The sequence below is a fragment of the Daphnia pulicaria genome, chromosome 4 (assembly GCF_021234035.1).
Source record: "Daphnia pulicaria isolate SC F1-1A chromosome 4, SC_F0-13Bv2, whole genome shotgun sequence".
Lineage (NCBI taxonomy): Eukaryota > Metazoa > Arthropoda > Branchiopoda > Diplostraca > Daphniidae > Daphnia > Daphnia pulicaria.
In genome coordinates, this window is record NC_060916.1 from 11,278,551 (window position 1) to 11,291,228 (window position 12,678).

General features: G+C 46.6%; 1 protein-coding gene across 3 annotated transcripts; it reads left to right on the top strand.

Annotated features, from left to right (window-relative positions):
• Positions 1–1,103: 1,103 nt before the first annotated feature.
• LOC124336875 lies at positions 1,104–12,426 on the top strand. Of its 3 annotated transcripts, XM_046790761.1 has the most exons (22): positions 1,104–1,298; positions 1,350–1,464; positions 1,952–2,405; positions 2,566–2,684; positions 4,058–4,166; positions 4,509–4,718; positions 4,945–5,099; positions 5,228–5,376; positions 5,458–5,643; positions 6,865–7,113; positions 7,177–7,242; positions 7,360–7,513; positions 7,634–8,052; positions 8,156–8,282; positions 8,432–8,608; positions 8,804–8,908; positions 8,978–9,140; positions 9,241–9,422; positions 9,925–10,027; positions 10,151–10,293; positions 11,565–12,111; positions 12,196–12,426. In XM_046790761.1, the coding sequence occupies exons 3-22, from the start codon at positions 2,117–2,119 to the stop codon at positions 12,255–12,257; spliced, it is 3,714 nt and encodes a 1,237-aa protein (XP_046646717.1). In that variant the 5' UTR covers positions 1,104–1,298; positions 1,350–1,464; positions 1,952–2,116; the 3' UTR covers positions 12,258–12,426. The 3 variants fall into 3 exon arrangements, with proteins under 3 accessions (XP_046646717.1, XP_046646719.1, XP_046646718.1); XM_046790763.1 differs by lacking the exons at positions 1,104–1,298; positions 1,350–1,464; positions 1,952–2,405; positions 2,566–2,684 and adding exons at positions 3,036–3,712; positions 3,778–3,965; XM_046790762.1 differs by lacking the exons at positions 1,104–1,298; positions 1,350–1,464; positions 1,952–2,405; positions 2,566–2,684 and adding an exon at positions 3,036–3,965.
• The last annotated feature ends 252 nt before the right edge of the window (positions 12,427–12,678 follow it).

Here is a 12,678-nt window from a genome sequence, read left to right on the forward strand (position 1 = left end):
CAAAAGGGCCAAAAAGGCGAATGAACGGACATGGGAGAGAGAGACGAAAGGAGAAGGTAGAACTTGCACACACGTCTCAAAGGCAGGCCCATGCCTTTTTAAGGTGGCCCTCCCCCGTATATTCAGCGCGCACAGCTTCTCTCTTATTTCTCGATATTCTCTCTTCTGTCGCTTTCATTCCCTTTCGTTCCTTTTTTCCCGCAGCCGCGCAACAAGGACAGAGGAGCCGTGAGCGATGGAATGCGGGCGTGCACACAAGGCGCTTCTTCCCCTCTCTCGCTCACGCCGAGCAAAAACAAAAATCGAACGCGCAAGAAGAAGCACAAACACACAGAGAGAAATGGGTGAAAAGCTTTTTTTGGCACGAACCGAAAACACCCAAAAGGCTGAGCAGCTCTACCAGTGTCAATCTTTTCACTCTAGAGCTTTTATATAATATTATTAAGCTGTTACGTAATCTAATAATCCTCCCCATTACACCTATAAATGCTGTAATGGTTTTGATAGCGATCAATTCAATCGCCACATCGGAGGGTTGATTCTCCTCCATTCCGCATATAAAACTACTGCCCAATTACGTAATGCGGTGGCGGTGCTAATGAACGAGCGATAGGCGGTGTCCACCTCTTTTTGAAATCACGCCCGAAAATCATCGACAGCAGTTGATATGAAAATCGGGAAGTCAGGATTTAAAAAGATAATAATAATTAAAAGAAACAAAAGAAACTTCCCCGTGAAAGAAACTGGGGCATCTATACGTTTCGAGTTCCGCGCGGCGAACGCGGGTCTTTTTATAGACATAAGGTGACGGAATAAGACCTGCCGAAACCTACACGCTCCGGCAGCTGCTGCTGGAGCGTCTATACATCCTTAATATTATTTGCTTAGATTGTTCACTAACGCGGGGGATCGACTATATTTATGTGAGGTGGAATCTCTCTCAAATGATTAATTCCATCAACTCTAAAATCCTTTTATTTGTGTGTAGGAAACTATTCGTGATCCTGCATAGTTGCAAGGCCTGGAATGGAGATAGAAACACAACGGAGTGTGTGTGTCTGCAAATGATCCTCGGCAGCAGGCAGACAGTGCCAGCAGCAGCTCACTGAACTGCGCTATGCTGCTGCTGCTGTGTATGTGAACCAGTTCGCCGCCCGTCTATTTTCGAAACTCTCCGCCGGAGAAAAACGCAGAGCATATGTAGAGAGAGACAGAGATCCAATTCGGAAACTTTTTCTCTCCTTGCACTCTCGGCTGGATGGCAGAGACGAATAGAATAAACAAAACGCGCGAGAGCTGTATAGCTAAAGAGAATTTTTCTTATACACTCTTATATAAATTATCTCTAGCTCACCTCGCTGACTAATCGACTTGCTGGACCCACATGATAACAAGGAAAAGGACTTTCACGGGGTTAAACTCACGAAGTTGACCTAACCGGAACACGATGATTCATCCATCCGGGTTTGTATTTTTTAATAATTTATTATTACTTTATTTAATTGACGTTAATACTTTTTCGTTTCATTTCCGACATTTTGAAGAACAAAAAAGAGTCAGACCAGGAAATGCAAAGTTGAGAGTTTAGCGTTGATGAGGGAGGCAGTTTTTCTGTGCTCTAGGAGAAAAGAAAACTCTTTTTTCGGGTTCGACCCGAGCCAACTCTCTTGAATTATAAATAGAGCGGACCTACTTCTTGTGGTCTCCCCTCTTTCTTCCTTTTAACTTTTTGGTCCAAAGTTCTTTTCTTTTCTCATCACCTTTCCGTCTCTTAATGAGCTTTTGCTGCCCTTTATTCTTCTTCTTCGTGTGTCGTCAAAGAATGGGCACTTGTCCCGCTTATTAGATCTGCGCCATCGCATTCCGTCACTGTGTAGTCATCATATTCTAGAAAAACGTCACCCAGAAATATCGATATTGACGTTACGCCATTTTTTGTTTTTCATTCAAGAAAAATCGGTGCCCTGGCGGTCGAAATCGACAACTAGCAGAAGACGATTAAACAAACAAAAGATTTTGGGGGGAAAAGGTGAGAAACGTCGAATATTGGCTGAGTGTTGTTTGATTGTTTGATTGTCTCCATTTGCATTGATACACAAACGAATTGACATACAAAATGCGTGAGAGCGAATTAGTAAGTGAGACACATCGAAGTCACGCCCTTGAATGGCGTTCAGACGACACGTGTCTTTTATGTCTAATTGAGATTATCCGAGCCGATTCGAGTAGCAGGCTGAAAATCCATCGTCGTTTCGCCCTGGCCACTTTGAACCACAGACTCAACCCTGACGTCACTCGACCCTCGTTACAGCAGCAAGAGAACAGCAGCTGCAGCAGCAAGAACCTGGCCAGGCTGTTGCAGAAAAATCGCAATGTTTCCTCACAAGTCCTCAACACGCTTTTGGGTATGCCAGACAGGGATTGATTTCGATTCTTGGACGGTCACCATGACCTCATTCCACACACATTGCTGCCGGTCAAAGTGTGTGTGTGTGTGCTGTTATTTATTCATAATGTACAATTCTGTTTGCTGATATCTTGTTTCCCCCAATTTTCTTTGTGCAGACAGTTTAACTTCAGTGGACGTCGTCGATTTGGCGATTGAAGCCGTCTACCGACTTTATCATCACGTCTTGCGCGACGAAACCGTCTTGGATAACGTGCTGACGCACTGCGTTCAAAAGGTGACCGAGCGTGAACTTTCCTTCATCCCACACTCTTTTTTTCTCTTTTTCGTAATCGTCTAGAGTTGTGTACAATGTTCCAGTGATTACGACGCCACGTGTCTCATTTGTGGCTGGGGGAGCCTAGACCCATCATCACACGTCATCAACCGGAAGCTTTTTATATATTCCTCATATTTATAGAATCAAAAAACCCCAACGACGCACGTACAAGTCTAATCGAAATGGCGTTCAATGTCATGACAGCCCAAAGGACATTCCAAAATGTGACTCAAATGCCACAACTTCCCGAAAAGAAGTAGTGTACAGTTTAAGAGTAGTCAGAGAGAGGCGTTTGGCCTATTTCCATCAAGCGTACTAAGCTTTGGCAACGTTACCTTCTCGTTATCCCCGTCTTATTATTATTAGAGGAACACACAAGTTCAGGGTGGGCCGAAAAAGATATTCAGACCGGTCGTCCACCACCTTCGTCGTCGTTGAAATAACTTTTTTCTTGAATCAGTTTTTTCCTTTTTTTCTGTTGATTTTTTTCCTTTTCCAGCGGAGGCCGGAACCCCAACATTTTTTGTTGTTGCGCGGCATCTTGTGGCTTTTACGCCTTCCCATTGTGCCAGGAAGAAAAAGTTTTGCCGGGCATTCCAAACGACCGAAAATCTTGTCCAAGCCAAACACACCATCTTCTACAAACAAGGATCCTCTATACTCTCCGGGGCTCCTAATAACTTTATCTTTGATATTTTAACGTCAAGTGAAACACAAAGACAAAATGGTCAGAAATTTAATTTTTCTCTAAAAAGAAAAGTAGAGAAAGAAATGGGGGCCGTCCATATTTAGGCTCTCTTGTGTAGGGACCGGGGCCGTCGAACAAACTCGCCCAGGTTTAATTTTAGACGAACAAACTTGGCATCATCGAGGCACCGCCCCGTTTTTCTTCTTCTCTGTGTGTCTGCCTGTGGGTGTATGTACCTTCTCTCCTTACCGCCCACTGTCTCTCGTCACTACACAATGTGCGGCTCCTGTGCGAATCAGTAATTATTTTTAAAATCCACAAGCATTTAGAGTCGTGGCTGATATTTTTGTTCCCCCGATGGAGAATGTTGAAGGTGGAATTTTTTCACTGGAAAGAAATGGCGACCGTTTGAAATTAGCCGAGGGACACAGTTTTCAGGGTGGATCCTTTTCCTGGGAGCAGACACACACACAGAGCAAAGACTTAATTTAGCCTGGGCGAACGAGATTCAAAAGTTCTTTGGAAACATTCGCCGCCGTCGTTTTTGAACGGTTTCATATTGTCGCCAAAGTTTTTGGTCTTGTTATTTTTTTAAATGATTTTTCTTTTGTGTTTTATACATGTCAACAATCGAACGGAGTAGATTGGTGAAGACCTGGACCAGCCGGAGAAATGGGTGCCTTACCTCAGTGTCATGCAGCGTCTTGCCCGTCTGAATTCATCGGCCGTGGCCCTGGCCATCAGCCAAAACGGTAATACAAACAAATTTCTAACTAGACTAACTCTAGCCCACCTATCAGCCCGCACAGACACACACGGCAACAACTTTGCGGAGGTGGTGCTGTCACCTGCTGGTCGGCCTTCACAACCTTATCCATCTCCATGCCTACAGAAATGAAAACAATAACAAAAGAAAGAAAGACTTTTCTTTTCTCTTCACACAAATAAGGAAAAATCGATCAACATGTTTCTTGACGTAACATCCTGCACAGAGTTTCCTCTCTCTCTCAGATTTTTAATGAAATGTTTTTTCTTCTTCTTTTTCCTTGTTTGATGTATATATTTTCATGTTTCCATCCGTTTCATCATGGCAGCCAAACTGGAAAATGAGATGGTGGAACACTTGAGCGATCACTTGAGCGAGTTTGTCGCGCTGCACGTCGTCGCTCTGCTGGATCCAATCGTCAGGAGCGGCGACGCTGATGGAATTCTTATCCGACCCGGCAGACGCCCGATCCTGATGCTCCAGTTGGCCCGCCTTCTCCAAAACTCTCAATGCCAACAGTTGGTCTGCTCCACCCTGGGTATTAGTAGACAAAAGAAGTATCTCTCTTTCTCACGTATAGAATATAGCATCAAATCGGACCCAGTATACATATTGAAAGACATACACAGAGAGACTGGGGTTTAATAGAATCTATTGGGTTCCAGTTAGTCTCGCAAGATCCTTGATTAGTTCCGCTCGACTGACGCTCGAACCTTTTTTTATTTTTCGCTTTGGTCTAAATAAAAATGGACGATATGTAACAGGTTTCGCTCTGATGCTTTGGATCAAAGAGGATTTGCAACAGCCGGAGCACAGCCGACAACCCGACGACAATGGCCGCTCGAAAACTCAACAGCTGTTGTCAACCACGGCCAACGGTTTGAAACGCATCATCCTCCGCAGCCAGCCAGAGATACAGGTAAAGATAAAAATAAAAAGCCTTTTGGTTTTTTAGATATACATTCACGAAGATGATGATTGACCGATATCTATTTTTACGGAATTAAAAACAAAATAATTGTACCGTTGGATTTTTGGCCGACGCAGGTGGCCGCTTTACAGGTGCTGGACGCCTTGCTGCTGAAATGTCGCCAGCTGACGGACGGCCCTCAGATGATGACGGTCTTGATGGAGCAGCAAGATTTGGCCGAATTGATGTACGACGTCCTTTACGCTAACCATCTGCCGTTATTGGAGTAAGTTACACATTTCAATTTGTCCGGGATTCCGCTTGATGATATTCTCATTTCTTTTTCTTGTTTGGTGCTGCTGGACAGGTTCGCTTTGCGCTGTCTGCATCACTTGTCCCGCTGTCCGCCCTTTTTCCAGCACCGATGCGTCATCCTGGGCGTGGAGCCGCTACTGCGAGTCATTCCTCACCTGGCCGACAGCAACGCCAGCGCCTTGAGTGGCGGACTGATCGTCGCCTACGCCGTCCACCTCCTCAGCGACATGCTCTCCAAGTAAAAATAAGAAAACATTTCCCTTTTCTTCCTACTTCTCTAATTGAGGAAGGAAGGAGCGACAATCAACTCGGTCCCCCCTTAAGATTATTTAGTTACGGCGACGGGCAAAGAAAGTTTCGAGTGTTGTGTGTGGGAGGCGGCGTATTTTTCCATCTCATCATTTTTCCTTTTTGTTGTTGTTGTTGGGCTCTTATTTGTTTAATGGGAGAAAAGAGAGACCCCGGCGACATTGGACACAAATTTGTTTCTGTTTGCGTGGCCTAGTGTCGTAGCAACGAGGACAAATTAGGGATGGATCCCATTTCTTCGTCCGCATCCATCCGTTCTTATCCTGCCGGATCGGCCACACGGAAGGAGAGACCCTTGGCTAATAGAGAAAAGGGAGGGGGAACGCGACTCGCTCCGGGAGATGCCCATCGGTCGCCCAGATGGCAAATAAAAGAATTGCGGGAATCTCTTTGAAAGAAATCATTAACTATTTGTTTGTTGTGTGTCGTGTGCTCATAACGACCTTAATCCGGACAGAGAGAGAGGCCAGTCGAACTTGTTTCTGGGGTTTTCTTTTATGATGATGCCGTGATCCGTCAAAGTTTTTCCCGTGTGCCAACTTTTTGGGTGCTAGAGTTTTCTCCACTTTTTGAGCTGTTGGGGGTAACAGTAAGAATACACACGCACGGAATAGTTATCCATCACGGGTTAGGGTGGGGGACTCTCGTAAAGGCAGCAGGTGCGTCGTTCACACACACACATGGGCCGCCTATTGAGTTATATATAGCCGAGAAAGAGAGAGAAAAACAGGAATAATGTACTAGATGCAAGTAGTAGAGTACCGCTGTTATTATTAATAAAATCCGCCCTGTGCACTCACGAGAAGGCGCCGAGTTATGGCGCCGTCGCATGTCGCCTTACAGAAATGGCGGGCGCCACTTTTTGACTCACCCACGGCTGTCAAGTGGTTCTGGAATGCCTTTCGACCTTTTCAGTGTAGAAAATCTCAATCGATGGGGGACAAAGGACAATCAAATTCCCCCGAACGAGTCCGGAATTTGATTTTGTTTCCATCAAATTCCAGCTAGTCATTCCGGAATAATTCCGGAAAACGATGGAATTCCGGAATTATTCCGGGGTGTAATGAAAAAGGGGACAAATTGGGGAATGTGATTCTTTTCCACTTGGTCTTTTTTATTAATGAGAAATTGCTAATTATTTAATTGGTAGGTACGACGGAGAAGAGTCGCTGCTGCAGCGGTGCGTCTCGTCGACGGATGAGTCGAACGGCGGATTCCACGTGGCCTGTCACATCGCCAACATGGTACTCGATTCGTGCGCTCTTCATTTGGAAACGGGCGGCGTTTACCTGGTGGCCGCTCTCCTGGACAGGAAAAATCTGCCCGTGCCGATTCCGCTGGATCGTGTCTCTGAATTGATCCGATCCTGCGTCAAATCGCTGGCTCCTCCCGACAAAAAGTATAAAAAGAGTCTCTCCCTTTTTATCTCAGATTTCAATCATTTCTCCTTTTTGAATCAAAGGTGGAAGAGCGAAACGGGCAGGATCCATCTTCAAGGATTGATTCGGATGCTTTCTTCAGCTACCGGGTAAATAAGTTGATTGAAATAATTAGCCAATCGAAATGAGGGGGAAAACAAGAAAAAAAAGAGGAAATTGAATTTTTCTTTTTATACTTCCCTTCCACCCGTGTCCAATCGATTCAGATTGATTGTCTACTTGACGGACGACCCTCGCGCTCGTTTGAGCTCCTACGCGTCGGCCAACAGCGCCCAACTAGCGTCCTACCAGGAGTCGCTCGATAAATTGATTGATCTCATTGTCGCTACGATCGACGAGCTCATTACTGCGTTCCAGCAAGTACGTAACGTACAAAGAACGGGAATAAAAAATAAAATCACGTTACCCCGTCAAGGTGGAGTCAAAAATCAATACTTTACTCCGCCCTTATTTTGTTTTGTTTTCTTCTTTTACTGACAGGTCGACAAAGAATATCTTTGGTCCGATTTATTTCTTGTGCTGGTCCAATTAGCGACGGGATCCGCCACTGGCGCCGGTTACGTCCAGGCGGCATTGAAAGCCGGTTTCTTGCTGAGTCGAGTCTACAATGCCCGGAGAGGATCGAGCCCGGCGTCGGCTGAAAGGGACTCGGCGGATGAGCTCCTGACTTGGTTTCTGGCTCGCTCGCTCGACGGAAACCAGGAGCAACCGTCCGCTTTGGCTCCTACCACCAGAATCCGCCACCACCACTACGCCACCCTCCGCGGTTTGGTCCGCTCCATTCCATCCGCCCTGGCGGAATGGTCCGACTGGATCACCAACGATAAGAGGTCGCCGTTTGGAGCCAAGTGCTCCGCCCTCGTCTTGCTCTATCAGCTGGAATTATGCGAGACATCAAAGTAACAAGGCGAAGAAAAGAAAAATAAGAGAACAAGAAGAAGATGTGTGCGGTTGAATTGAACTTGCCGGAATTAATGATTGCGCCCGTGTTGTTCCGCATAGGGAAGCTCCGTTCGCCGGTGATCACTCGGAGGCCCTCCTGACGGCCGTTGGTGATTTGATGCTGACTCATTCCCCTTGCGACATGGACGATCCCGATCTTCTCCGCTCCGTCTGGTTCCTCATTGCCGTAAGGTTTTATTTTCGCCGAGACTTTGTGATCTGATTTGATTTGCCTTTTGGCTCATGACGACGTCTGACAAATGATTTTCTAATTGGACTTGGCAACAATGGGGGTGCCCTCCCTTTTCTTCTTCTTCTTCTTCCACTCGCATGCAGAGGTACAGTGATGGATTCCACGAAGCCTCAAAAGCTTTTGTCCATCTGGTGAAATGGTTCCAGCCCAATGGCTCGCTTCTGCTGCCGTGGCTCCGTCGCATTTACACGCCCCATCTGTCTCTAATGCGATGGGCCTTTGCTCTCAAGGATATCGCCTCCTACTTGGGATCCTACATGGTATGTATAGCTCCTGCTGTCTATATCCGCTCGCTCCTGACAGTCTACTACTTCATTACCGACAACGACGCCGCGCGCCATGTGGCGGCAGGAGCAGTTCATCATCAAAGAAGCTGAGCCAAGAGTCTCAGCTTTTTCATCTACATCCATTTCCCCCCTACTACTACTACTACATCTTTTTATTTTTATTTTTAGATCCTCCTCTGGATCGATGAAGATGATGTCGATGGTAAAAAGGCCACAACTCTGGTCAACTTGTGCCTGGAAAGATCCGACGATGTTTTGCTCCTGAGCGTTTTCGTAAGTTTTCCATTTCATTTTGCCGAGTTTCTTTCCATTTTATTTTTGTTTTTAAATTTTTCGATCAAGGATTTGGCTTTCCACGAAGATGCCGGCGTCAGCTGCTGTGTGGCTTCCATTTTGGAGCGAGTAGCCGCCGGAAGCGAGTCGATGAGAGTGGCCATTGGCCGGATGATCAAGTACAACATTCCGCGATTCCTCCGTCTGACAGACGTCACTGATGACAATTACTGTAACGTCATTATAACATCTGGCATTATTACTATTTGCTCCTGTGATCTAGCTGTGCACTATACATAATCCACTATCCCTTCCTCCTCTCTGTCGCCCAGCTCGATTGATAGGATCTTTACGTCTGCTCTGTCGCCTGTCGTCATCAAGTCGTCAACGCTACGGGCTACCGGTGGCGGATGCTGTCATCTCGGACGATTCGATTTCTGCTTGGAGGGATCCCGCCATCGTCGCCGCCCTCGTCTCGTTCCTGCCCCGCACCATTCGCTTTGGCCAGCACCAGGTGACGATGACTTTCTTTCTTTCTTCTTTTATTATTTATTTCTTGTGGGGTTGGTCCCGATCGATTTTCTCAAGACTTGTTTATCGCCCACCCAGACCCCGTTTCTTTTTTTTTTCCATCCCACTCGCCCAATCTCTTTTGTTTATTTCGTTCCAGACGCTTTTTAGATTAAGAGCAGCAGAAGCTCAGAAAATCCCAGTGTGTTCGAGTGTACAGCTTTTATCGATCCTATCTACAGCTCTCCTTTATGATAATAACGAGAGCGTGAATCGATTTGACTTCCAAGCTGGATCCTTTTGTTGTTGTTGTTGTCCGGTTTTTATCTTTTTGACTCTTGAGCGAGATGTTATATAACTTGAAAGGCTAACTTCTAGCTCCCTCTCAAACTGTCTACGTAACTTGTGTGAATAATTAATCATTAAGATCTCTGACGTTCTCTCCATTTCCGACGCTCCTGCTCCTGCTGATGTGCTGCTACTCCGGCGTGTGATGTGTTATGCAGGTGAAATTGGGCGCGATGGATCTCTGGTCTTGGAGTTGCCGCTACTTGGAGTCGGTGCTACTCTTGTCTGTAACCGAAACGACTCCATCCCCTTCATCTCGTGGTAATTTCCTCCCTCTCTCTCCGTCCGTCTGGAGGATTGAGAGATGATGTCATTACTTATTCCGACGTCACTAATCACTCGTTTTATTTTATTGATTGACTGTTTGGCCCCCTACTTCTCTAGTGCTCTGCCAAATTGTGATGGAAAATCGAAGTTTCATCGAATTTGTCGACGAGATTTATCGACGGGATGAGCTTCCAGTCTGGCGAAACGTGGCCCAATTGGTGGCGGCCATGGCCGCTTTCCATCATCTCCACCGACTAAAGGTCAGATTGTCGACTACGACGTTGATATTTATCTAAGTCCTTCGTCCCACCGAACTTTCGCTGACTATCGTGGAAAAATTGTTTTTCCAAAAGTTGTTGGAACTCATCCGAGAGTGGTGCACACTTTGTGTACAAGTTTCGGACTCGACTCGATAGGGGGCCAGGAGCTTACCCCACCCATTCAAAACTCTCTCTCCTCTTTCATCCGGCAGCCCAACACACACTAACCCATGGCCGGTTTTTCCTCTCTATCTTCTTCCTTTCTTCTTGGCTAAGGTCTAAATACGAACCGCTGAACGCACAAATCGATAGCAGAGAGAGACGGACCTTCTTCAAACCCCTCTATACCCTTTTTCTCCCTCCAGCACCCCGAGGGCGGAGGCCAATAATGCCTCGTCTGCTCCTTGACGGGTGGGGGTTGGTGAGGATGCGAGGGGTGGGTGATGATGGTGAAAATTCTCTCGCCTGAACGAACTCTGCTCGGGCGGTTTTTCTCTCTTTTTTCATCGCTGGATGGATGGATAGATGTAGATGGTTGGATGGATGGATGGATTGAAGGAGCGAATAAGAAGACGTGTGTGTGCGCTCATCGTCCGTCATAAGCTCCGCTCACAATAGTTGTCCTCCCCCTCATCTCTTCCGTCTTGGCTTTTCGCCCAGTTTCATCTTCTTCTTCTTCTTCTTTGCTAAGTTCTACTAACCGAAATAAGAACTCACAAAAGAAAATGTAAAGGGGGACATCCCACATCCGACAGCACACAAAGTGTCCATTTTCGCTTGTCTTACATCGGCCCAGCTTTTCCATTGTTCGTTTTTGAAAAATAGAAAATTAACCCAGAAATTATTTAGTCGCTTTAATTTTGATGGGCCAACATGATGATGAACGACTCTCACTAAATAATAAAACAAACTTTCTGTGATGTAACGGGCCGTGCATCATTGATTTACCATAAAAAAGTTGTTGTTTTTTCTGGTGGAGAAGTGGTGCCAAAACGGTACTGGGAAAGACTTTGGTGGCTGGGTGGGGGTGGTGTATGTATAAGGAGGAGCTAGAATGGGAGCCAGAGCCAGCTGTTACTGCTGTTGTTGTACTACCAAACAACAATGCTCCGAGTGGCGTTTGTGTCGGACAAACCCCCCCACCCAAATCATTGATCCATATGCTCGTTGTGGGACTCATGGGTAGACTCTCGCTCGTATCCAGCCAGTCGGATTTTTGTTGATGATTTTCTTCTCTTTTGTTCTCTCTCTTGTCTCGACATTATCAATAGGTCATTTCGCCCGTTCGTGTTTCCATGGCCCGTCTCAGCAGAAAGCTGACGGCTGGATTAGTCGGGATGGACGGCGAAGCTGCCGAGTCGCTGGATGTTATCCTCCAGCTGCTCGACTGGCTATTACGCGATGCTACTCCCGACAACGACGATCCGGTCACTCCCACGACTACCAACCGACGTCTACTTATCGATCCTTCACTGGAAGATGACGACAGAGACCCAGTGAACCAGCAGCCACACCACCGTTATTGCAGCCAGGAGAGGAATGGCTTGCTGGAACACTTGTGGTCCACGCTGGTCAACTGGACGATGCGCAGTGCCGACGGGTCGACGACCAAGAACCGAATTTTCGCCTGTCTCTCGCAACTGATGCGCTCCTGTCAGCGATCACTTCCGCCCGCCCAGTTCGCCTTGCTGGCTGCCCAGCCCTGGAATTACATGGTCGTGGTCGACGCCGTCCGCTCTCCGTCGTCGTCCAGCGTGGAAGCCGTCCAGTTGGCCACGGCATTGATCCGCCACTCGAAGCAGACACTCAAATCTTGCGGTATAAACTCGTACACATTTCAGCGCCAAAATTCAAACGTTGAATATTTCAAATGACCAAACTACTTTTTACATGTCCGTTTAGGAGCTCACCCATGGTCTACCCAACTGGAAGAGACACTGAGTCGACATCCGCCTTCACAGTAACAAAAGAAAAACAAAAACTTTTCTTTGAGAGTTTCAAAGAAGATTAAGAGTGTCGTCATTGTCACGTTTCATCACTTGTTTCATTGCTCATTCCGCCAGTGTTTCCTCGGGATTTTATTCTTTTCTTTTCTTTTGTAGCGCTGGAAAATATATATTATACACACACAGAGAGACACACATGCGTGTTTTATACGTAGTGTGTGTGTGTAAGGCCCCGGAGCTATGGAAGAACATCCACCCTCTCTCCCTATGTGATAGTGACCGACCCATGGGCTCAACTCCGTTGGTTTCTTAATGCGCAAGCGCCGCCGCTGCCGCCGCTCGGCGGTTCTCATTTTCTCTCCCGAGAGGAGAAAATGTACCGTTAGGTCGACCCTTTGGAAAGAAAAGAACCAAACAGGCAAGGGAGGAGACATGGATG